The 26,089-nt window shown below is 43.3% G+C and overlaps 1 protein-coding gene across 1 annotated transcript in view; it reads left to right on the forward strand.

Annotated features, from left to right (window-relative positions):
• Positions 1–1,883: 1,883 nt before the first annotated feature.
• MYH15 (myosin heavy chain 15) overlaps positions 1,884–26,089 on the forward strand; it is a 52,046-nt gene continuing 27,840 nt past the window's right edge. Inside the window, exons 1-17 of the mRNA XM_030471596.1 lie at positions 1,884–1,974; positions 3,074–3,177; positions 3,684–3,827; positions 5,396–5,552; positions 7,153–7,180; positions 8,056–8,167; positions 9,570–9,590; positions 10,173–10,265; positions 11,558–11,621; positions 11,714–11,812; positions 14,072–14,175; positions 14,606–14,744; positions 19,735–19,853; positions 20,952–21,101; positions 22,105–22,275; positions 23,345–23,524; positions 24,758–24,890. Coding sequence (XP_030327456.1) covers positions 1,884–1,974; positions 3,074–3,177; positions 3,684–3,827; positions 5,396–5,552; positions 7,153–7,180; positions 8,056–8,167; positions 9,570–9,590; positions 10,173–10,265; positions 11,558–11,621; positions 11,714–11,812; positions 14,072–14,175; positions 14,606–14,744; positions 19,735–19,853; positions 20,952–21,101; positions 22,105–22,275; positions 23,345–23,524; positions 24,758–24,890 — 1,909 coding nt within the window. The remainder of the gene's footprint in view (positions 1,975–3,073; positions 3,178–3,683; positions 3,828–5,395; positions 5,553–7,152; positions 7,181–8,055; positions 8,168–9,569; positions 9,591–10,172; positions 10,266–11,557; positions 11,622–11,713; positions 11,813–14,071; positions 14,176–14,605; positions 14,745–19,734; positions 19,854–20,951; positions 21,102–22,104; positions 22,276–23,344; positions 23,525–24,757; positions 24,891–26,089) is intronic.

Genomic DNA, 26,089 nt, shown 5'->3' on the forward strand with positions numbered 1-26,089 from the left:
TTAGGACTTGTGAGAATCTGTCCTGAGTCCTAGAGATTAACTCTGGAGTGGTTCCTCTGGCACTTGCATGTTTAATGTGAAATGGCACTTACATGCTATAACACTGTTCTGTTTAAATGTATGAACTGATGTAATTTCATTGCTCCACTAGAGCCAAGACACACTCCCCCTGGGAGACAGACTTTGCCACGCTAGTTTTGAGTTGTGCCTTCAGTTGGGAATTTTGGTCAGTTCAGATGTTGTTAAAATAATTGGCAACGGTTGTGCTTATGTAGGTCCTTAATCTTTAAAAAAGGAAAAAAGTTAAGTCTAGGACTGAGGAAGAAAGTTTTTGCTGTACAGCAACCAGACAGAAGGCCTCGAGTTTGTACTGCAGCAGCCGGAGAGGGCTGAATGTAAAATGTTTGGCAGTTCTGCTGTCTTAGGACTTTCTGTTCCCCAGGAGGAATGTGCTGGAAAAAAAAAAACACCTCAACAAAACTGCCTTGGTTGATGAAGAGTTTTTATCCCTATCAGGATTTTGTTAGAAAGAATTGAATTAGATTTTGAAAGACTTACAGCATCTGTCTTGATAGGGCTCTTGAAAATTCCTCCAGCTGCTCTGGGTATTGCACAGTGAATGAAATGAGGGAAGAGGTAATATCTGAGGGTCACTTGTAAAGCTTCGAATAGCAATCACGTGGTGTCTTGATTTTAAAGAAAACAAATCTGAAATTCTTAAATTGTATGTACATTTTAGTGGTGGAACTTCTTTTATACTTTCTCTGGACAACGCCCTGAGTATTTTACATATGTCTGTGTGTGTAAATATTTATATGTGCGTGCATATAGAAAAATACATAAATAAAAACATTTCTGTATGATCCCTTTAGAGAGTACATAACCAAATTAACTGCTTGGCAGTGCAAATCCAGCGAATTGGTCTCACACCCAAGTCCCCTGTCCTCTCTTTCACGGTAAAAGGCTCCTAAACACTGTGGCCTTGTTATTTGAGAAAATGAGTGTAGGTATTAAGCTGGACTAATAAGCTCAAATCAGTCTAAAAATATATGAAGCCATTGCATCAATACTGCAGACACACTTGCTCTCTGCCATGCCTTGCTTCAGCTGGATATACCCAAGCTGGGCAGTTTGGAGGTACCAGCAACTTGGGAAGCTGCACCAGCAGAGGACCTCCCCAAGCTGTGTTAGTTCTGGTTTTTCTAACGTGCTAATTCATGCAGGCGGAGGAGTGTGCTGCAGGTAGCAGAGCTGTTTCCAGCTCCAGTGCTGGCTTTCTCCAGCAGGAGCGTGGGCATACATCCCTGGAGCCACATGAAGTGTGTAACACACACCCTTGCAGCAGTTCTCAGTTTGCAGCAGTGAAGCCTTGCCCCACAATTCCCAGAAAATGCTTGCCTGAGACAATGCTTGAAGTGGCTGAGTGGCATGACCCCAGAGAGATGTGCTGGACAGCATATGCCTCCTCCAGCCAAACTTGAAAAGGGTCAGAACAGGCCCTTGCTATGTGGTTTTTAAAATCACAGCTTCAAATGGTCCCTCCTGCTCTTAAGCACCATTTGTGCCACAAGGAAGAGATTAAGTTCTCTGGTGGAGATAACTGTGACCCATGTTGATGTTTTGAACTACACAGGATCTGGCTGGCTTTAAATAAGCTGAGCCAGAGAAGGATTTAACTAAGGGTGCAGTGTAGCCGCAAATCTGTGTTAGGTATTTGTGTTTCAAATTAATCATCACTTTGATCAACCACCTGCCACATTGTGCTGTTTTGTATTGCCTCTGATTACCATAAAATAGATTTATTTGTCCCCCTCCCTTTCTTTGGCAGACCAGCTCCTTTTCTTTTTCCTCTTTGAGCTGTGCCACATTGAACCCTTGCCAAGATGATGGACATGTCGGAATTCGGGGAGGCTGCTCCCTACCTCCGAAAGAGCGAGAGGGAGCTTATGATGGCGCAGACCGTAGCCTTCGACGGTGAGTTGTGGTACCCTTTATGCTGCCAGTGGCTGGTTGAGGGGGATAAGGGTTTCATCCAAGTGTAGTTCTGGAAGCACAGAGCAAAGCAGGGTGCAAAGCCTCTGTTGTTCTCGCTGTGCTGCTGCTGCTGTTTGAGGTAACTGGTTCAGCCAAGTTCTGGTTTCTTGATTCTGCAAAGTGATTAAAAAGCCCCAGCTAGTAATAAATAGAAATAATCTATCAGTTTATGGTAAGTAATTAACTAGATTTAAAAGCAAGGTGTATTTGTGCTTATCTGCTAAAGCGGGGATTACTTCTTTATCCATTTGAGACAAAACCACCACACATTGATGTTCCTGTAATGAAAGAGATTCTGTGGCCTGACTAGATGTCTCGTTATATGGTACATCTGTTTGATTTGCAGGCTGTATGACAATCCGATATTAGCTTTTAGTTTCCCATAATAAATTTTTTTATGAAATGGATTTATATGTGCCCTAAGGTGTTGTAGTAAGTATAAGCACAGCAATAACCACAGCATTTTGCTATTCAGAATAGTTGCTGTAACTAAAGACCTAAAGTCTAGTGCAGCTACTTCAAACTCTAAAAAGCCACATACATAACTCAATGTGAGTTCTTAAGATTTCTATTTTTCAAGACAAACCTCTGCAGAATGTGCAGGAATAAGGTTAAATCTGATAGCTGGCAGGCAAATAATGTGGGCCGAATTCCTCGCTCAGATCACAATTTTCTGTGTGACTTTTTAGCAAACGCCTTAATTTGGGCTTGGATCTCAGTTCCTCCATCTGCACACTGGTGATGATGATTGTGGATTTCCCGTGGAGGCTGAGGCTTAGCCAGCACTTGTGAAATATTTTGACACCTTGTGCTGGAAGGATCTAGAGGAAGCCAAGTGGTAGTTTCAAAGGGCAGAGAACATTTGGGAGCCCTACACCTTCTGCTTGGGCAGGCAGCTCCCCAACACTGTGGATCTGCTGCAGTCCCAGAGGTTTTGTGCTGCTTGTGCAGAAAAAGTAACCCAGGAGTCTTGCTTAGCTAAACATGGTGTTACTGTTTGATGCAAGGTTGTGAACTCTACGTCTCTTTGATTTCACAGGGAAGAAGAAATGTTGGGTTCCTGATGACAAGAAAGCTTATGTTGAAGCTGAAATTACAGAAAGCAGTGGTGGAAAAGTAACTGTGCAGACAGCAGATGGAAAGGTACAGAACTGGTTTTGTTTGATCTGTGTATAACCAGACTGGAGCAGCAAGCTCTAGAAATTACCTGTCCTGGTTGAAGCTCAGTTGCCTGTTTCATGAAATAGGTTGTGAATGGGAATCCACAGTAACTGGTGCCATATCAGAATGGCGCTTGAAAAACCACCAAGGGAAAACCAGCAATGTGGCGGGGGGTAAACAAGCATCAGCCACTGCACAGCAGCAGGAGGTCTGTGAGCAGAGGTATTGCAACCAGCTAGTTCTGGCTTGGCCCCAGAGGTAAAAGCCCAGGCCGTAGCTAAATCTCATGTCTCCTTTTGCAGCCATACCACCATCCTCCTTGCTTTTATCATCTTGGCCTTTCTCAAATAGCATTACGCGCATAGGCTGGGTTTAAGCTGAAAGACTTCCCCCTGTGGGGGAAAACCAATACGTTCTCCTCTAAGGTGTGTGAAGCAACAAAAAATCCCAGTGTTTCCCAGTGTGGCTGTACTTCTCTGTTTTTGCAGACCATCACTATAAAAGAAGACGATGTGCAGCCAATGAACCCTCCCAAATTTGACATGATCGAGGATATGGCTATGCTGACCCATCTGAATGAGGCATCTGTATTGTACAATCTGAGAAAGCGCTACAGCAACTGGATGATCTATGTAAGGTTCAAGGGCAGACTTCACTTTTGAGCATGTGTTCTTTGCATTCAGTTTACAGCTTTGATAAGTCTCAAAACTGAGGTGTTGCTCATCTTTTCATGAAAGAAGTTGCTTTGAGCTGGCTCGTGTCTGAATACAGACAAAACTGAATGAATAAGATCGTGTCTAGTTCTTTGTTTTTGCTTGCTTGCCTAGGAGAGGGATGTCACGGGACATATTTTCAGCAATCAAGGCATTGGAGAGACCTAATTTATTTTTACTCTCCTAATATTAATCCATGTCAATACCAGCCATGGAGATTCTTTGTTAAGAAACAATGCCTCAAGCTTAGAGCACACACATAACTTCTCTTAAGTATGAGCCTTTCTATCTTTAGTTCAGTAATTTTATTCCCTTCATTTTCAGTGCGACATCAGTCTTGTTTTGCTCTGGCCTTTTCTCTTGCTCTGTATCTTCCCCATGACATCATTAACATAATTTCTGTCAGCAGCAGAAGAAGCTTCAATAGCATCTAATTTTATGAGGCCAAACTTTTCTCTCAGTTTGCTACATTCAATTGTGTCTGAAATCGGGGGAATCTATAGATTTTCTAGCCAATCCCTGTTCTGGCTTTTGGTGTTCATCAAAGGAGTGAATCCAACTTGTTCCCATTTAAATTCTGATTGTTAAACATTTTCTGCATTCCTCTAATAGCCTCTGTATGGACAAGTATGGCCTAAAGCACAGCTTTGCTTGCAGATCAGTGTAGGTAGAAAATTAAATCTGACATCTTGCCTTACTCCATTTACTGGTTGGGGTTTTTCTTTTCCTTGTAGAAAATTCTGGAAGCAACTCCTAATGCTATTTTTAGAGGAAGATGCCTGGATTTCACCTGAAACTTAATCGAGCTCATCCATCTATGTGCACATAGTGCTTTTATACCCATGTAATAATTGGGGTTACAACTGAAAACTCATTCTTACTCAGAATGACCAGGCCCCAGCTAACCGATAGAGACAGCCCAAAGAGAGACTGTAAAGATAGACTTTTACCAACTGTTTTTCTCCAAATGCTAGAAAAAGCTCCATATCTTTGGGGAATAACACTATGAAGTTTTTTTCTTTTTGAACTCCTACCAGATATTGCCTCAGAGTGTTCACATCAAATCAATAATGGGAGATTTCTCCTCTTAAGAATGGAGTTCAAACAGGAAAGCTGTAACTTTCCTTTGTAATGACTCTTTTCAAGAGGAAACAACTCTTGTGGGCTAGCAAGGCAGAAACTCACACGTAGGCCTATTTGCTGGTCCTTTGTTTTGATGAAGGGGCTGTTTCTGTTTCTGGTTGTCATCTTGAAAATACTTTTCCCCCTTTGGAAAACTGTTTAATATCTGTAGTTTTGATATCAATTGTCAATAAGAAGTCACTTAGCAGACCAGTTTCTTTAGAAATTCAGATCAAAGGCTGAAATTCAAGTCAGAATTCGAACTCACATCAGAAGCTTGCAACTCCAGGTCCTCCTTGGTTAGCTGAGTTTGTTTCTTATTCCTGGAGCAGTATTTGTCACTTTTGTTTTGTGTTTCTCTCTAGACCTATTCTGGTTTATTCTGTGTGACTATAAATCCCTACAAGTGGTTGCCTGTCTACAAGCCAGAGGTGGTTGCTGCATACAAAGGCAAGAGGCGCTCAGAGGCTCCTCCCCACATCTTCTCCATTGCTGATAATGCATACCATGACATGCTGCGTAGTAAGTGGCACTCTTTGATTTCAAATTCGGTTTTGCTTCATTTAGTTGACATGCCTGGTAGTGGATGGAAGTTTGTGAGAGCTTTTGCAGTGTCCAACAAATGTGCACATATATGTATGTGTATAATATGTCTATGTATACTTATATATATATATAACTTTAAGCTCTCCTGACTGTCCCTGTGTAGTTCTGGTAACAGTAAACTTTGCATACGGATTATCTGCAAGGTGCACAGATTTAGTTGTCTGAACTAGGTAAATCCATCTGTTTGTAACAGATATGGGGCCATAGTTCCATATCTGTAAGTATTTCCCTTAGAAAATGGGAAGGCCTGTAAGTATTTCCCAATCTCAGAAACAAGCTTACTGTCAGTTTATGCTCAGTATTCTAACACTTATAAGATGTATGCATGCAAAGGTTAGTGAAGGCCTGCTACCTAGGGTGCTGTGCACACACAGAATCATAGAAGGGTTTGGGTTGGAAGGGACCTTAAAGATCATCTAGTTCCAATCCCCATGCCACGGGCAAGGACACCTCACACTCGACCAGGTTGCTCAAAACCCCATCTAACCTGGAATCCACATCGCTTGCATGAACCTGCTGTGGGTCAGTGTTGCACTGACTGCCGTGGGTCTGGGCACCAACACTGTGGCAACGAACTCCAGATTTTCCTTTGAAATTCTCTCTCCATGACCCTCAAGTTACTGGAAAAAAAGGAGTTTATCAGCAGAGGGCAGCAGTGATGTGCTCACACCAGGTCCTGCGAGGAAGCAGGGTAAATCCCAAAGGGAATGTGATAGGAACACATCCTGTTATTACCTGGTTTTAGTGAAAAATGAAATGCCACAGCTGTGAGGGGACAGAAAGCGCTGGGCAGAGGGGATGTGTGTGTGGCTGCAAAGAGATGCTCTTTTATCAGGTAAGGGTTAAATATGCCCTATATGTAGTCTGTTACGATAACTGGAATTGAAAAAAGACAAATTTAGGCTCAACAGCTTGGAGAGTGGCTATGATTTAGCATTTGCTGAACTTTTGGTTAACAATATATTAAGGTTGCAAAGTGCTCTAATAAATGCTTATTTCTGGCCAGGCCATTAACACTGGGGACACCGTAAAACTATGAAGCACATGGCCAACTGAAGAAGCATACATATGCATAGTAAGGAATGGCCCGTGAACAAACAGCAGAATTACTTGGGGTTTAGTATTTCAGTATTTTTAGTATTTAGTATTCAGGTATTTTAGTATTGCAGGAGCAGAAGACGTACTCAGGAGTAAGAAAAGAAACATTTTGATGACAGGAAATTACTTTCTTTATTATAGTTTCCCAGACACAGGAGGAACATGCATGACTGACAGGTCTTTAATACTGCCTTGAACAAAACATGAGAGAAGGATTCGGGGCAGGGCTAGAATTTGCACTGCTGGAGGTCAGGCTAGGTGATACTGGGTTTTATCTTTCCATCTTACCTTTGTGTGATTCTCTCCTGTCCTTGCAGGACTGATTTTGGAATAGCTGATACTCATTTGCAATTGTAATAACCAATTTGTACAGCCTACTAAGCCTACTAAGATGTATTTTTTTTTTTCCCCTCCACAGATCGGGAGAATCAGTCTATGCTGATCACGTAAGTGCTGCTTTTGTGACTGATCTGAGACTCTGTTGCTATGAAAAACTTAGAAGAAAAAAAATCCTACCAAAATACAAGTTGTCCCTTGAAAGCTCAGCTAAATTGCCTGGAACTTGATCCAAGCCATGTAACTGGCAATTTGGCAACCTGATGGCTGTCTTGAACCCCATGGGAAAGGAGTAGCTATGGGTTTTATGGAGGCTGGCCCATTTCTGATCCCCTGTCTGGTGCTCATTCCAAGTAGGCATGAAAACAACTCAGCAGGCAGTTAAAGAAACTTCTTCCAGGGTTAGTCTTGCTGTGGCTGCCCTCTTTGGACATGGAAGACTCCTATTCAACATTGTTGCTCTTGCTTTAAATTCTATTTAAGAATGTTGATTAGACACATCTAAAGGGAGGGAGATGACCAAGGCAGGAAAGAAGAGGCATGCCCTTTACTGGCAAGCATGAAAGGTAGAGAGTTCTGCACAGTTCACGTGTGGCTGTGGATGATGCCAGCAAATCACTGCAGCTTTTCTGTACGTTATCTAACTCATCAGCTGTATATATGTATACCTTAGATCCTCAGCTTGGATGTTTGTAACAAAACTGCATGCCCTTAAAGGAAGCTTAGTGCACTAGAATTCTGATGTTAAGTCACATTAAGAATTAGTTACTGCTATTGTAGGCATTCATCTCTTCATTCAGTTGATTTAATGGGATTTCAATGGAAATGTCCATTTCCACTGCAATGGACAAACAACAGGCTGCAGAAATCAGTCAGTGATTCTGAGAACTGCCTCTGTGTGGGGAGGAGCTGGCAGGACAGGAGGGTGAAAGGATGAGTTACAGCTGTTTGAGCAGTGCCTCTGTCATCTTCCTCCTTCCTTTAGCGGAGAATCCGGTGCTGGCAAGACTGTCAACACAAAACGTGTCATCCAGTACTTTGCCACAGTGGCAGCCCTGGGTGAACCTGGTAAAAAGAACGTAAGTCTGCTGCTGGCTGTTTCATTTCAGACTCCCAAGGGTTTTCTGTTACATACAACTAACATCACAATTCTGCATCTTGAACGCTGGACCATGTGCTGGACCTCAGCAGGCATGATTAAGAAAAAGGAAACTTGAGAAAAGATATTGATGTTTCCAAATGGCATTACTGAGAGCATGCTGTTCTGAAAGTAGAAAGGCAATGCTCACCTGAACTTGCCAACTCCAGACGCAGCAGTAAAACCACTCCTGGTTTTGAACAGCTGCTTGTTGTTACTGCTTTTTTCAAGGAGTTTTAGGGTTTATGTGTGTTAAATATGTTTCTGATCATGTTAAATCTGGACAAAAGATGGGGAGACTGTGAAGATTAAGAAATTTGATATTTTTTCGCATGGAAAATAGTCTTCAGAAGGACTAGGATTATCATTTCTCATCAAAATGTCTGTTTTGTTGAAAGCTTTTTTTGTCCACGAAAAGGAATGTTTTGACAAAAGTTTTTTTTCAATCAGCTTTTCTGTATTTCTCTTTATGTAAGTGCTGTTCTGCTTATAAGTGCTCTCTAAGGTTACAGTGAATACTGTATTCATGCTGTCTTTCATCTTGTGTTGCTATGAGCTTATTAACTATGAGCTTCATTGCACTTGAAAGCTCAATGCTCTTTTGTGGTGAATTAACTGATTCCGATTAACTATATTTAGAAGGCCAAAATTTCAGCCAGGCTTGGATTCTCCATGCATAACTCACATCACCAAAATCTAATATACATTAACCTGAGGCCTGCAAGGCTCTCTTAACAAATGATTGACTAGTCCAGAGCCAGCTTCCTGCATGCAATGAGGTTAGGGCTTATAATGGTGTCTGGGACCTTGTGTACTCATGGAGCAATTGTGCAAATAACAGATATTGCAGCTGGAAGATATTCCATGTAATTTATCTGCTTAGTTCACATTTTATTTTCATTATCATGGCCCTCATTTTTTAATTTTTTTTTTTTTTTTTTAAATAATCCAAGAGTTCAAGTGCAGCACAATCTAATCATCTAAATCTGGTCTGTTTGCATTTATACCCTTTTATTCTTACCAACTGGCACCAGTTTCTTTTCTCTGTCCAGTTAGTTAGCCTTTTGGTTCACTGTGGAACACCTCCAGAGCAAACCCAGGTAGATGCTTCGATCAGGGGTTAACCCAAGAACCTGAGTAGGAACAGCACTTGGCTATTTTGTGATGTATGCTGAATGCGAAGTCAGAGTTGCACGTGCTTTTTGAAGGAAGACTTCAATAAGTCCTGCTGATGTTGGTGCCCACTAGACATCTAACCTTGCTAATGCTTGCCTCCTTATCTTTTGTGATGTCCTTCATGTTAAAACTCACATTCTCTCTCTCTTATTTTTTTCCTCTCCATTGTGTTCCTCTTTTGACAGCAACCAGCTACCAAAACTGGGGTAAGTCATCAGTTTTGCTATTTTATCTTTTCCATGTGAAGATGGCACTGGGCTCTGTCATTTCATGTCATGAACCTCAGTGTCTCACTTTACATACTTTCCCAGCAACGGATCCCTGGAGCCCAGGCAGTTAAAGTAGTGTGCTTCAGCCGAATGAAGTTTGTGCGAGTGACAGTTAATGCTCTTCTCATCTCCAAAAATCCCAAATATTACAAGCTCAGAGTGCTTTAAAATCTAATGCATTTTAGTGCTTGTCACTGTCTTTAATAGTCCCTCTCCTACACACATTCCTTTGGATGTCCTCATATGCCTCACAGCACACGGGAAGATATGGTGATTTCTTTCATGTACAGATGGCATAAAATACAAAATCTGCAAAGCAAAACAGTAGAGAGCAGCAAAATGTTTGAGGTCTTTTAAACAATAATTGACTGACGATCTTGCTATTATGCCATTCACACTGTACCCCTACGGTAGAGCTAAATCCACTGCATCTCTAAGTGAATGCATGGCTGACTTACAGTTGACAGCTGAGTTTGTGGCCTGTAGGTTTCTCAGTAGTATTTCAACCCTGATTTCTAGGGAACCTTGGAGGATCAAATCATTCAAGCAAACCCAGCCCTAGAAGCTTTTGGAAATGCCAAAACTCTGAGAAATGACAACTCCTCACGTTTTGTAAGTCTGTAACAATGTATGTCCTCTTCAACAATGGCCAGTGAATAATGTCTCTGTAATAATCCCTTCATAAACTGCTTTTCATTAGCCTACTAAAATGATTGGATTTCCACACAGTGTAAGAATAGCAAACTAGGATTTCATCAGGAAAAACTACTGAAATAATTAAAGATAAAAAGAAACAAAGAAAGGTCCACCAAGAATAAGTGTTTAAACTGTATATAATCAGGAGACAAGCAAAGCCTAGCTTTATGAAGTCCTTTGAACAGCAATGGCAGATCTTCCCCAGGATTGCCTCTGCTGCATAGGATTTTTTTTTCCTACCATGGTTTCCATTAGCCTAAGTTATTCCCTCTGCCTATAATAGCTCTACTTTGTCACTAAGTAGAAATACACCGCAGTCTCTGATCCTTCCCACATCTCGCCTCTCTGCAGATCTACACCTGCAGCAGTACTCCTACCTTGATTCATACTGTCTGTCTTTATGGCCGAGTAAGCTGCCTCTGCTTGTCCCCCAGTGCTGACGCGACCTTGGGGCTCTCCTCATTTCCATTAGGCTTGCAGGATAGCCATCCCCTTGGGAGCTCTGCCTCTGCCACATCTGGTTAACACTGGCTCAAAGGTCCAAAAAGAATGGCATGAGGATGACAGCCTGAGTTTATAGCCCATGCTTCCCTGACAAATCCAGAGGTGCAGAGGGTCAGAGTTTTTATGTGTCTGTGGAGAGCTACACAGTTATATATGGAGTTTGTCAGGTGGAACGGAAATTAATTACTTTAAAATTTGATGTGTTTGAATATGGGAAGTTAGAAGAAAACTACTAATTTTTGTATGAGTTTGGGGGGATGAATATGCAAATTTAATGGGCAAAGCAGTGTAAAATCACAGCACCTTTCTGATGTAAGTAGTTGCATATAAGTTAGGACTGGAAATGAGGAGTCAAAAAAGGAGCCTATGTGTCTTATGCCCAGGCTTATTGCTCTGAGTCCAGCATTACAGTAAACCTGCATCATGAAACTGGAAGCTAGGTGCATCCCCATATCTTAGCGTGGCAGACTAGTACACTGTTATCCTTTCCCCAAAAGCTGATTACATAGCTGTATGTACAGATTTAGGCTTGGAAAAGTGTAGTATCATTGTTTGATATTTCTCTTTGAAAATCTGCCTGTGCAAAACCAAGAAGTTAGCATAAGCTGATTCTTTGGGCCAAATGATTGCCTTCAAGCAGCATCCTTTGTTTCTCTCTGTGTATACTATATGCACTAATTAGAATATTCTTCTGTGTGAATTAGGGTAAATTTATCCGAATCCATTTTGGAACCACAGGAAAGCTGTCATCTGCTGATATTGAGATCTGTAAGCAGCAAACTTTCTCCTTTTAAAAAATACAATTGCTCATCTGAAAGTTTGGAGGGCCTTACTCACTGAATTTTCGTTTGTGCAACTAGATTTATTGGAGAAATCTCGAGTGATTTTCCAGCAACCTGGTGAAAGAGACTATCACATCTTCTACCAGATCCTGTCAGGAAAGAAACCAGAGTTACTGGGTAAGCATTACATGGATCCACAGCTTGTAAGAACCAGCCTTTAGGTGAATAGACAGTGGCTGAGGAGAGGGCAGGGGGCAAACCCATCTGTAGAAAGGCTCTTATGCATCCACTTGTTGAAACAGAACTTCCACTGTCAAATATACTCTTTCAAAGACGCTGTTTCAATGGCAGCAAGAGAGACCAATTTTCTGTGGTATACTGATGCAGGTATGCTGTAAAGTGAAATGTAGTGAAGGAACTGGTATAGCTCAGTCTGGAGAAAAAGAGGCTGAGGGGAGACCACATCGCTCTCTACAACACCCTGACAGGAGGTTGTAGCAAGGTGGGTGTCAGTCTCTTCTCCAAGGGAACAAGTGACAGGGGAAGGAAATGGCCTCAAGTTGTGCCAGGGGAGGCTTAGATTGGATATTAGGAAAAATTTCTTCACTGAAAGGGTTGTCAATCACTGGATCAGGCTGCCCAGGGAAGTGGTTGAGCCACCACCCCTGGAGGTGTTTAAAAGACATGTAGATTTGGTGCTTGGTGACATGGTTTAGTGGTGGACTTGGCAATGCTGGGGTAATGGTTGGACTCTACGTTTCTAAAGGTATTTTCCAGCCTAACCACTTCTATGATAGGAGACTCAGACAGGACTTTCAACAGGTAGTATTATAAAGGCAAAAACCATCATGCTGAATGTGTGTAATCCAAGATCTCAAAACATCTGGAAAATCCTACACCTCTAAAAGCATTTGTGGTGATAAAACTTTCATGATCCATTTTTTTCACATATAAGGAGATTGGTTTACAGGTCCATGAAGAAAAGCTAGTTTCCTCTTTCTGCCTCAAGAGACAAAACTGGCATCCTAGCATGTTGTGTAGCAAGAGAGAATATGCAAAGCTGCCTGCTGCTGATTATGTGGTGATTACCCCTTTTAAGCTTCCCCTGGCTGAATGCGGTACCATAGACCCGCTGGAAGAGTGCAGGGAGTAGATGAGGTCTCTGTTCCCACCTCCTAATGCTTTGAATAAAACCTTCAATAGTTATTTAAGTGATGTGGTTTGCTGACTTTAATTTGTGCTTTGATGGAACACATTTTATAAAATACCTTGAAGAGTCACTTTATTGCTCTACTAAACTCCTACTGAGCCATAGCAATCATAATCTGTTTTGAAGTCTTATTATCCTGATAGTGTGCAGTTAAGTCCCTAACCCTCTTAGCTTTTATGTGGCCTAATTAGTGACAATTATGGGAAAGATTTCAAGGAAGCATTGTACTGGATTCCCATGTGAATCCCTGTGCTGGGAAAATATGCTCTTTCTCATAAACTGTCTGTCTGTATACTCTACAAGCACACACCTTTCTGGCCAACAGGAGCATGTCTGCAGGCCCTTGAAGGGGCTGAAACCAATGGTGCATTCTGTTTTGTAGACAGAAATGCATATGTTTGTATATAAACCCATACATGTATAAAGGTAGATAAATGAATACATAATATAGTGACTACATAGCAAAGACAGATACAGAGAATATGACTTAATATGCACATATATTGATAGATACATATTTATACATATACATATTTAGACATGTAGGTATGTGTGTATGTATAGAAAAGATTGAAATCTAGACTAAACCTTGGTCTGCTGAATGTGGATGAAACTTTCTGTTGATTTAGGGAAGAAGGACTCTCCCTGTAGTTTTGGAGCCAGCTAGCTTTCTAGAAAACAACTCTGCATTCTGGGGTTTTGGTGTGAAGGAAAAGGAAAAAGCAGGAAAAGAGAGCGCCATATTCACTTTTGCTCGACCAGAGCCAAGTGTGTTCTGAAGAGAGTCCTGGAAGTTGCTATTTTGTGAGTCTGTTATAAAAGAGGGGAACCATGCCCATCATCCCTGTCTTAGATCATACTAAAATCTTTTTCTCCTCTGCATATATGGGATTTTTTACACTTATTCGCATGCAAGGCAAAGCAAAGGGCTCTATGGGAAATTATAAACTCAGTATACTGCAATACATGCTTAATAGATATGTATGCAGTATTTCCATATCCTTTTTATTCATGCTTTCTCTAAATCTTGGTCTTCAGACTGGACAGTAGAATGAGAGAGTTAGTTGTTGCCCTGCAGTTGTAGAAAAACCCAACAAACCAACAACAAAACAGAAAACTATACACAGTTGTGCAGAGACAAATATATGTCAGAGTTGATCTTTCAATCTGTATTTTTGGGATATTCTGAATGGATGGAGGTTTTGACCTTGACAGTTCTTTTACAGATATGCTACTGGTATCTACCAACCCATATGACTACCACTTTTGCTCACAAGGAGTAGTTACAGTGGACAACTTGGATGATGGAGAAGAATTGTTGGCAACAGATGTAAGCTTGTATTGATTGCTTCATAGATTAGGTGCACATGGGGAGGAAAAGTGCTGGCAGGAGCTTAACTTCTGTCACTGAAACCACTGGACTAAAGTAAAAGCAGAAATGGGTCTTAATTGTATTCATACTATGAAGCATGAGGCCTGATAAACTATTATACTTTTGAATCTGGCTGTGCTCCATGTAATGCCCATATATAAGACTATTGTGTCTTATAATTTTGATATAGAAAATGCTAGATAAAAGGAGCTCTCCTCCTGCTCCCCAGCCACTGTTGGATCCTCAGGGTGTTCCAGTGGCTGCTTTATGAAATAACACCCCTTGGAAGGTTAGTAATATCAGTCATGCAAAGGTAGATTGCAGAGCTGCAAAATACAATTGCTTTTGAACAGGGAAGTGACAAAATATCTACATTTCCTTTTCACAGCAAGCCATGGATATTCTGGGATTTGTGCCTGATGAGAAGTATGGTTCCTACAAGCTCACAGGTGCCATCATGCACTTTGGAAACATGAAATTCAAACAAAGACCCAGGGAAGAGCAGGCAGAGGCTGATGGCACTGAAAGTAAGAATAACACTAAAATTACTCATTACCTTCAAAAGTCTGACATGTATCATCCACTGTCTTGAGGAAGTTAGGAGCCTGTTTGCTTTAGAATCATAGAATCATAGAATCGTAAGGGTTGGAAAGGACCTTAAGATCACCTAGTTCCAACCCCCCTGCCATGGGCAGGGACACCTTGCCCTAAACCACGTGGTCCAAGGCTCTGTCCAACCTGGCCTTGAACACTGCCAGGGATGGAGCATCCACAACCTCCCTGGGCAACCCATTCCAGTGCTTCACCACCCTCACTGTAAAGAACTTCTTCCTTATATCTAATCTAAACTTCCCCTGTTTAAGCTTGAACCCATTACCTCTTGTCCTACCACTACAGTCCCTAAGGAAGAGTCCCTCCCCAGCACCCTTATAGGCCCCCTTCAGGTACTGGAAGGCTGCTCTGAGGTCTCCACGCAGCTTCTCTTCTCCAGGCTGAACAGCCCCAACTTTCTCAGCCTGTCTTCATACGGGAGGTGCTCCAGCGCTCTTATCATCCTCGTGGCCCTCCTCTGGCCTCGCTCCAACAGCTCCATGTCCTTTTTATGTTGAGGACACCAGAACTGTACGCAGTACTCCAAGTGGGGTCTCACCAGAGCAGAGCAGAGGGGCAGGATCACCTCCTTCGACCTGCTGGTCACGCTTCTTTTGATGCAGCCCAGGATACGGTTGGCTTTCTGGGCTGCAAGCGCACACTGCCGGCTCATGTTAAGCTTCTCGTCAACCAACACCCTCAAGTCCTTTTCTGCAGGGCTGCTCTGAATCTCTTCTCTGCCCAACCTGTAGCAGTGCCTGGGATTGCCCCGACCCAGGTGTAGGACCTTACACTTGGCTTGGTTAAACTTCATAAGGTTGGCACTGGCCCACCTCACAAGCGTGTCAAGGTCCCTCTGGATGGCATCCCTTCCCTCCAGCGTATCAACCGAACCACACAGCTTGGTGTCGTCGGCAAACTTGCTGAGGGCGCAGTCAATCCCACTGTCCATGTCGCCGACAAAGATGTTGAACAGGACCGGCCCCAACACTGATCCCTGAGGGACACCACTCGTTACAGGTTTCCAACTGGACATCGAGCCATTTACCACAACTCTTTGCGTGCAGCCATCGAGCCAGTTTTTTATCCACCGAGTGGTCCATCTATCAAATTGATGTCTCTCCAATTTAGAGACAAGGATGTCATGCGGGACCACGTCGAACGCTTTGCACAAGTCCAGGTAGATGACGTCAACTGCTCTGCCCCTGTCCATCAGTTCCGTGGCTCCATCATAGAAGGCCACCAAATTGGTCAGGTAGGATTTCCCCTCAGTGAAGCCATGTTGGCTGTCACCAACCACCTCGTTGTTTTTCATGTGCCTTAGCATGTTTTCCAGGAGAAACTGTTCCAAGATTTTGCCAGGCACAGAGGTGAGACTGACTGGTCTGTAGTTCCCCGGGTCTTCCACCTTCCCCTTCTTGAAAATGGGGGTTATATTGCCCTTCTTCCAGTCATCGGGAACTTCACCTGACTGCCAGGATTTTTCGAATATGATGGACAGTGGTTTAGCAATTTCATTCGCCAGCTCCTTCAGGACCCGTGGATGGATTTCATCAGGTCCCGTGGACTTGTGCACGTTCAGGTTCTTAAGATGGTCTCGAACCTGATCCTCTCCTACAGTGGGCCTAAGGTCTTCATTCTCACGGTCCCCGCATTTGCTTTCCAAGACTTTTGTGGTGTGGTCAGAGCATTTGCTGGTGAAGACTGAGGCAAAGAAGTCATTAAGAACCTCAGCCTTCTCCAAATCCATGGTAGCCAGTTCTCCTGATAGCTTCTGGAGAGGGCCTACATTGTCCCTAGTCTGTCTTTTATTTGCTACGTATCTATAGAATCCTTTCCTGTTATCTTTTACATCCCTTGCCAAACTTAATTCTAGCTGGGCCTTAGCTTTCCTAACCTGGTCCCTAGCTTCCCGGGCAATGCTCCTATATTCTTCCCAGGCCGTCTGTCCTCGCTTCCACCTTCTATAAGCTGCTTTTTTCCCCTCTAAGTTTCCTCAGCAGCTCCTTGTCCATCCATGGAGGTCTCCTGGCCCTCCTGCTGCACTTTCTTCTAGTCAGGATGCAACACTCTTGAGCACGTAGCAGGTGATCCTTGAATATCGACCAGCAGTCTTGGGCCCCCCTGCCCTCTAGGACTGTATCACATGAAACCTTACTAAGGAGGTTCCTGAAGAGGCCAAAGTCTGCTTTCTTGAAGTGCAGGGCAGTGAGCTTGCTGCATGCTCTTCTCACTGTCCTGAGGATCTCAAACTCAACCATCTCGTGATCACTAGAGCCAAGGCTGCCCTGGAGCGCCACATTTCCAACCAGTCCCTCCCTGTTGGTGAGCACAAGGTCCAGCATGGCACCTCTCCTCGTCGGCTCCTCTATTGCTTGAAAGAGGAAGTTGTCTTCCACACAATCGAGGAACCTCCTGGATTGCTTGTGCTGGGCCGTACCGTCCCTCCAACAGATGTCAGGATGGTTGAAGTCCCCCATGAGGACAAGGGCCTGCAAGCGTGAGGCTGCTCCTATCTGTCTGTAGAGCGCTTCATCCACAGAGTCCTCTTGATCAGGCAGCCTGTAACAGATCCCCACCGTAATGTCCCCCGTTGCTGTTTTCCCTTTGATCCTGACCCACAAACACTGTTACCTCATCACCCATCCCCAGACAGAGTTCCATACTCTCTAGCCTATCACTGACATAGATAGCAACGCCCCCTCCCTGTCTGCCTGGCCTGTCTTTTCTAAACAGCCTGTAACCTTCCATTCCGACACTCCAGTCACAGGAGCCATCCCACCATGTTTCTGTGATACCAATGACATCGTATTCCCGTAGCCTTGCACACATCTCTAATTCCTCTTGCTTGTTCCCCATACTACGGGCGTTTGTATAGAGGCACCTTAGCCGAGCTCCAAATGCAGCTGACTCAATGGCTGGGGCAGCTGGAACATCTCTACATCGCTCCAAGCACTTATTACAGGTGCTGGCAACTGACCAGGAATGTTGGGATGGATCAATGCTCCCCTCCCCCAACACATCTAGTTTAAAGCTTTCCTGACCAGCCTGGCAAGCCTCCTACCAAAACAGCTCTTCCCCTTCTTTGCCAGACCAGCTCCACCAGCCTCCTGTAGATCTGGCCTCCCAAATCGTGTCCCATGTTCTAAATAGCCAAACCCCTGACTACGGCACCAGCATTCTAACCATTTATTAACCTGCCAAACACGCCTAGCTTTTTTAAGGTCCTCCCCTTTGTCCTGAAGAATCGATGAAAAAACTATATCTGAGCTCCAGAGCCCCTAACCACCTTTCCCAGGGCTCTGTAGTCCTTCTTAACGTTCTCCAGGCTACTGCTATCTATATCTCTAGCACCCACATGGACCACTAGAAGGGGGTAATAGTCAGCAGGACTTACTAGAGCAGGCAGCCTCTCGGCAACATCCCTGATCCCAGCCCCCGGCAGGCAACACATCTCCCTCGAGACTGGATCAGGCCAGCAGATGGGTGCCTCTGTGCCTTTCAAAGTAGAGTTCCCTACTACTATGACCCTCCTCTTTTTCCTGGAGGCACCAGTAGCGATCCTCTTTACTGGTGCATCAGCAGGGTGCTCATTAGGTGTGGTGGGTGCTTTCTCATTAGCCTTCTGCAGAACCGCGAAGTGGTTCTGGGTGGGGACATCAGATTTAGGAGGAAGCCCCTTGTCATTAATTGTCCTCTTCCTCCTTTTTTTGTTCGTTTTTCTCGTGACTAATTCCCAGCTTCCTGGGTTGCTGCGCTCCTTCTTTCCTATATGAGCAATGCTGGACGTTTGCGGTCCCTGCACAGTTTGGGCCTGGAGCAAGCAGCCCAGCTTCCTCTCAGCTTCCCTGGCATCTTTTAGCTCTCCAACAGCCTCCCGCAGCTCAGCCACCTGCTGCAGGAGGACCTCCACTAGGGCGCACCGAGTGCAGCCCTGTCCATTGTGCACCCTCGCCTCAAGAGACCAGTCGAGGCACTCTCTACACTCCGAGGTCTGCGCCGCAGCCTCCCCTCTCATCGGCTCTGTCTGGGTGCCGACGCTGGCCACCGCCGGGGCAGAGCTCCCAGGGCGGGCCCTGGTCCTGAGGCGAGTGCTCACCATCCCGCTCGCTGCCCGCTCGCCCTGCCTGCGCGAACTGCCGCGCCACACCCTGACTGACGTGCCACGCCCTGTTTGCCCGCCCTGGTCGCTCGCGCTCCCTGGGATGGGTTTTACCCACTGAGGGCTGGTGCCGTCACTCCTGGCACCGCCCCCTGTGAGTCACTGCTCGCGTGAGCTGAGCTGCCGGCTCCTGGGCAAGTCCTGTCGAGGGCTTGAGGCTCCCTCGGTCGCTCTTGCCGCTCCGAACTGAGGCTCCTGGACGCTGTGCTTACTCCCGCTCCGCTGTTAAAGGCGTCCTCTCTGGAGATACCTCGGCAATTGATCTTGCACAGTGTATCTCCTGCTCAGCAAGAGTGCTGTGCTTCATTTGTAGCAGGGACTTGCTCAGTGGTGGGTAACCTTACTTAATAGAAGGCAAACAGACACAAGTCAGGGTAACCAAATTAAATTCCATTTTTGTGACCATTTGAGCAAAATGTTTGTAGAAAGTTGTTGCCTTAGCTTTCTCTTTCATGTCTTCAGGTCTTGCTTCTTTACTTCTTCTTGCACCTGAAACTGCCTTAACCGGCATGGAGATACGTTCTTTTCGCTATACCTGAGGAGTTTCTCAAGTGTGATTCTTGCAGTAATTGGGGTCTAAGGTAGCTAGATTATCTTCTCTACCACAAGGGACAGTACAGGAACACCTAACGTAAATCATTAAAGAGCAAGGTCTTTGTCTGCTTTCTCTCTGGAAGTGGATATACTTAATGTTTTTTGTCTTGGCTAGGCATGTTTCCATGTAGAAGTTCAAAGCCAGTTAAAACCCTGTTTCTCTTGATCAGGTGCTGATAAAGCTGCCTACCTAATGGGAATCAACTCCTCTGATTTGGTTAAGGGTTTGTTGCACCCTCGAGTGAAAGTTGGGAACGAGTATGTGACCAAAGGCCAAAGTGTCGAACAGGTAAGGAGAAACTTTCCGGGTATTTGGATACCTGTCCTGCAAGCCTTAAGGAGTCATCTGTAACATCTCAGAGAGACAGACAGCTGCAAGAAATACTAATGTGTACCTCTAGTACCTGTTCCCATTTTATATCCCCCAACTTGGGGGAATAGACAGTGAAAGTGCAGGAAACTGGTAAAGAGACTGACAAAGGAATAGTGGCTGACACTGCCTTTGATGGAGTTGTTTTTCTGATGTGTTAGCAGCAGCCACTGAAGGAAACCAGGTGCAGTAAAACCACATGAGGATTGATATCTGATTCTGGTTGAGAATAGTAATCCAGAAGACTTGAACCATGGATTATTTATTCACTCATCATTCATTCATCCGTTCATTATTCCCATGATTTTAAACTCTTTGTGACCTCAATCAGCTAAAGGCAATATCCACTTAAAGGTATCTCTTAATTTAGAAAACAAAAGTCATTGAGTTGGTACTGCTGCAGCTGTAGCAGTGTCATAGAAGATGCTGCAGCATTTTGGTTACAAGGACAATTGTTCAAAGACAGGCTGTGGTTCAGGCTCAGAAACCAGAAAAGTGCTGGAGAGAGGTCTGTTCTTTTGGTGTATCCTTTGTGCAAAGGCTAAAGAAGAGACTTTTGACAGACTTCTCCTGTTGCTTGATTATGCCATAGCATCTCTCAAACATTAGAAGCACATAGCAATATTCAGCCTGAGCACAGACCTCCCCTATTTTGGCAGTAGCTCTGGACATCATGGCTGGTATCCAGCCTGTGAGCTTTCTGGTACCTAACTTCTATAGCAATGTAAGGGATTAAAACATTTGCAATTTGCTGTCCAGCTGTTTCCCAAGAGGTACTTTACTACCACTTTATGTACGTGTTATACGCATACATATACATAACGATTTGAAGAAAAGTCAGCATAGATAGTGGCAGGAGCTGTGCGTTGTACTAAGCATGCCTTGGTGATTGTAAGAACCATTGTGAAATTTCATTTAAACCATAAGCAGGGATTGAAATAAGCTACTGCTCTGAAATCCTTGTGTTCCACAGTGAATTCTGTTCCACTCACTGATATTTTAAAACACATATTTTAGGTTTTGTATGCTGTTGGAGCCTTATCTAAGGCAGTGTACGATCGAATGTTCAAATGGTTGGTGGTCCGTATCAACAAGACCTTGGACACTAAGTTGCCAAGACAGTTCTTCATTGGAGTCCTGGATATTGCTGGGTTTGAAATCTTTGATGTGAGTATTAATGTGTGAGAACCTGGTGGAAGGATGTAAAAGATACCAAGTGCTAGCTCTTGAGTGGGAATTTCTTCTTCTATATGAACAGAAGGCAAAGAGCTAAGAAAGCCATAAAGCAAATAGTGTATATGATTTTACAAGGGTTTTCCACGAATAGATGGAGAAAACACTCAGCATTCAGCACAGCTGGACATGCTGATAGTTCCTGGGAAGGAAGAAGGTGGTAATCTTTAGCAAAGACAACATATCACATGCTTTGGGCAGTGTTTTAGGAGAATGTATTGTTCCATCTATTTCTCTTTGAGAGAAAGCATCTTTTATAAGGTGTGATATTTTTTCCTTTTTGTATCTCAATATGAGAGATATATCTTCATCTCAATATAAGAAATTACTATTTTACAGTGAGAACAATCATTCACTGGAACAACCATCCCAGATACTTGGTAATGTCCCCATCACTGGAGTTTTCAAGATGTGATATTACAGGGTGCTATAAAACCTGATCTAGGGCCCCTTAACCACAAAAGGTTGGACCAGATGATCTTTCAAGGTCCCTTCCAACCTGGGCATTTCTGTGATTGTGCCATCATTGTAAAGAACTGTATGTGACAAAAGCACATCACAATTTCTTTTTCTCAGAATCCATTCCCAAAGATAAGTGCTTAATGCCACTGCTCCTATGTGTTGCAGCACAGCAAAGAGTGTGTTGGCTCTGCTTTACAGGACTGGTGTGGCATGCTGCTGAAGGAAAGGCACGTGCATCCTGAGAGACCTGAACAAATCTGGGCATCCTCACAGTTCAGAGGACAGTATATGATGCAGCCATCAGCCTGCTACTGAACTCCCTCCTGTTTTGCATTCAGTGTTATGCCCAGTAGTTTCTCAACCAGTTACTGTTTAGAAGGTTTTAGATGTAAACAGTTTTCTTCTTGCTGTTCCACCAAGCCTTTACCATAGTTAACGTGTGGTGCAAATGCTTCTTTTTTGTCTCCTTCTGCAGTTTAACAGCTTTGAGCAGCTCTGCATCAATTACACTAATGAGAAACTGCAACAGTTTTTCAATCATCACATGTTTGTCCTGGAGCAAGAAGAGTATAAGAAGGAAGGCATTGAGTGGATATTCATTGATTTTGGCATGGACCTGCAGGCCTGCATTGATCTGATTGAGAAGGTATGTACAGGAGTGCTAAGGTGTATTTACTGATTTGGTTTTCTTCATGATACTTCTTTGGAGATGTCCTCAAGGCCCAATGAACAGAGGAGAATAAACAGTAGGACAAGTTTCTCTCCTTTGCATGTGCAATAGGGAATGAAATGAAAATCAGTATTTGTGGCATTTGTGGCTACTTGGCTTTACCTCTGTAAGTTTGCATTACAGAGCCAACAGTAACCACAAGCTGTAACTGTTAATTTGTATGGCTATATAATCTTCCTTGGTTTTCACTTTTGTCTTTCTCTGTCCCTACTGTTCTTCCGTTTACTTTGTTCTACACGTGCTTATCAGACTGGCTTGTCAGCTTTTCAGGGAAAAAAATTTCAGTCACATGTCCTGTCCCTCTCCCTGTGAGGTTCCCATTTCCTACATTATGTGTTGATGTGTGAAGTCCTTTGTGCTCTTCCTAGCCTGGAACTATTGCTTCCATCTCACTGCTTCCCTACTGTAGGATATGTCTTTCCTTTTCCCTTCTTTGCAAGTATAATGTGGTCCTGGTGGGGACAGCTGTCCCTTGCTGTGTATCTTTATGCCATGTCTTATGGCGTGCATCTAACCTTGCTGATCCATGAGAAAAAATGAAATTTTAAGTCTTGTATTAGCAGGACATGTGGAATAGCTGGAGGAGAAAGGCTAATCATTAAGAGCTTTTCTACTTGATCAGCTTCTTCGCTGGGGTAGGATATCTGCACATGGTCCTAGTCCCTCAAACAAGCTGTTCAGTGCTAGGAAGTTTGATAATCTTTTCCTGCAACGTGAATGATAAAATGCTAGTTGGTCCAACTGTCCTGGAAGGTAAATCAAACCCTTTCTGGAAGTCATCGTAAAGCCTCCTAACACAGATGTGGCATAATGAATAGTGAAAGGTGTGGTTACTATTTTAACATAATAGTCAAAGGCTTCCTCCTCAGGTATAAGAAGAAATTTTGCAGGCTTAAAATTCCATCAGATCAAACCTAAAGGCTGCACAGCTACTGAAAGCAGGCAGCCTAAGCATTTTCCAACAAAGATGTTCTTAAATCCACAGCCATTGGGAATCCTGTCTATCCTTGAAGAGGAATGCATGTTCCCGAAAGCTACAGATATGACGTTCAAAGCCAAGCTCTATGATAATCATCTTGGCAAGTCACCTAACTTCCAGAAACCCAGGCCTGATAAGAAAAGGAAATACGAAGCTCACTTTGAACTTGTTCATTATGCTGGTTCAGTAAGTTCCTCCGCTGATGGCTAGACGTTGTATTAGAGGTCTTCCAGGTGTGGTTTGGCCCATAGCACACAACAAGGGAGGGTGGGAATTATGAATAGGGGAAGAAAGGAAAAGTGAGGAGTAAAAGCACTCCTCTCTGCATGAGTATCGCAAACTGAGGAAGGCTAATAGTGCTTTTGCTGAAAATACGCCTCGCCTTGACTTTATCACTTTTCCTACAATCGGATTAAGACTCGTGATTAAACAGCAGCAGCATCTAACTTTCCATCTTGGTTCCCTATACAAATGAACTGGGTCATTTCTGCCTAACTTCAGGGAGGGGTAAAAAAAAAGAAAAAAAAAAAAAAAGATTTGACATCACTTTTTATTCACGTTAGGACCAGAGTGTCAAAGCAGCAAAAGGAAACGTGGTTCAGCCTGCTGACAAGGTTTTATTAACAGGTCCAATGACCATGGAGTAAACGGGAATACAATCCAGAACTGTGATACCTGAGCCAAAACTTGCCAGTTTCAAAGCTCTGTTTTGCAGACCAGATAGGCTGAAAGATTTTGAGATGGATACAGGAAAGTTTTTGTCAAACTAGAGTTGATACGAAGCCTCAGCAGAGCAGAGATGGAGCTTACCTGATGCTGTTAATTTCAAATTAAAATTTAACACTAAGCTAATTTTGTATTTCTTAAGAGAAATACTGCCCGTCTTGGTCTTTATCTGTAGTTGTTAATGTATTCGGTAAAGAAAATGAGAATTTCTATCCCCTTGTGATGCTAATAACGGAACATATTTTCCCACCAAACAGAGTTGTGGCAAAGTACTGCAGTTAGATTTTAATCATGAAGTTTCTGTCAGAAAACCTTAATTATTCCAGAGTAGCATGCTGCTGTGAAGTGAAATTATTACTGGTGCATTTCATACTTCAGCACTTATTAGTAGGGATCCTGGGGTGCTGATGACATGTGGTATCTCTGCAGCCAACTTCATGGAGTCCATGAGATGTAGGGACCAGATAGTTTTGAAGGGGTGTGCAGGATTCAGATGGTAATTATTAGAAACAGAGTTTTGGGAATTACGAAGCAAAGAACTGGATGGGAAGTGAGGAAAAAATGGGTGGCTGGTACTGCTCTGAGTGCAGCACTTCACCATAAGTCATCAGCTTCAAGCCAAACCATAAAGAACTACTGGCTGCTCTGAAGGGGAACATTTGCAACCTCTGGTTTCTTTTCAATTTGCTGTAGGTTCCCTATAACATCATTGGGTGGCTTGAGAAGAACAAAGACCCACTTAATGAAACTGTAGTAGGTATTTTCCAAAAATCGGCTAACAAACTCCTGGCAAGCTTGTTTGAGAGCTATGTTGGTGCTGACAGCGGTAAGCAGAATCAACTCATATGGGGTTTCTTTTGTTTCTGGGATGTGTGCTTGGGAATTAATTTCAGAAACAAAACAATTCTCTCCACTGCAATTGACTGAACGCTAAATGAGGCAGTGACTAATTATTTAGATTCACACAGCATCTGTAGGAGTTTGCCAGTTCTACCAAGGAGACCATTAACTCAGCTAGTTTGAATGCGTAATAGCTCTGAGCAATTTTGGCAAGGAAATCTGTGTGTTGTGAATGCTCCAGTGGGAGTTTGAGCATGCAAGTGTTCAGATATGCAGGCAAGTGTTGCACAGAAAATTTTGTACATAAATGCCTATGAAGTAGAACAGCTCTTATTTCCCACATGTGTGGTCCTCCTTGCTAGCCACCCTGAATTAAATAAGAAATACAAAATTTAAGAGAGTTTTGGAGTATTTTTTTGGATTAGTGGCAAGTAGACACTAAAAGTACCCGAACACCACTCCACACTGGCCAAAGTAGAAGATTTTGCTAATACAATCTTCTATTTTGCTTGCTGTTGTTTGATTGTTTGACAAGATTAATTTATGTCTGAGAATGTATTTAAGCTGTATGCAGTACACAGAACTCTCTTATTTGTGAGAAGACAAGTAGCAAGCATCCCGAAAATTGATCTTAAGTAAATAAGACTGCCATTCATTACAAAGATGTAGCTCTTAATGTCCTGAAGTTGCAATCACTTACAGCCTATTTATTAGTAATCTCATTTCTATAGATGTTGTCATGAATCATAAAACACTTTCTGAGGAAGCAAGCAGGCTGCAGACTTTATAATGTGAATAAGAGATGGAGCTGAATGCAAATAACAAAAACCCTGCCACTAGCAAAGTTTTGCAAGTTACTAGCTGCCTATTTGCCTGTGGATATTCCTGTCTGTCAGAATACTACCTTGCTCTTCTTCAGCATCGGGAGAAAAGAACAGCCTGTGCAGATCAGCCTCTTCCAGTCTCAGCAGTGACACTTTCAAACGGGGGAAAGGCTGTGTATAATTGTATCAAGCACATTGCAGTCTTCACTCCTCCTTTTATGTTGACTACTGTTGACAGGTGACAGAATGCCAGACCTCCTGGGAATGATCTAATAGTCTAGTGTTTAGAAAGCTGCAGCAATCGCTGTACATTTCTAGGTCATGTTTGGCTCTTGTGAAACTTGGTAAAGGTCATGCCAGA

The sequence above is a fragment of the Strigops habroptila genome, chromosome 2 (genome assembly GCF_004027225.2).
Source record: "Strigops habroptila isolate Jane chromosome 2, bStrHab1.2.pri, whole genome shotgun sequence".
Taxonomy (NCBI): domain Eukaryota; kingdom Metazoa; phylum Chordata; class Aves; order Psittaciformes; family Psittacidae; genus Strigops; species Strigops habroptila.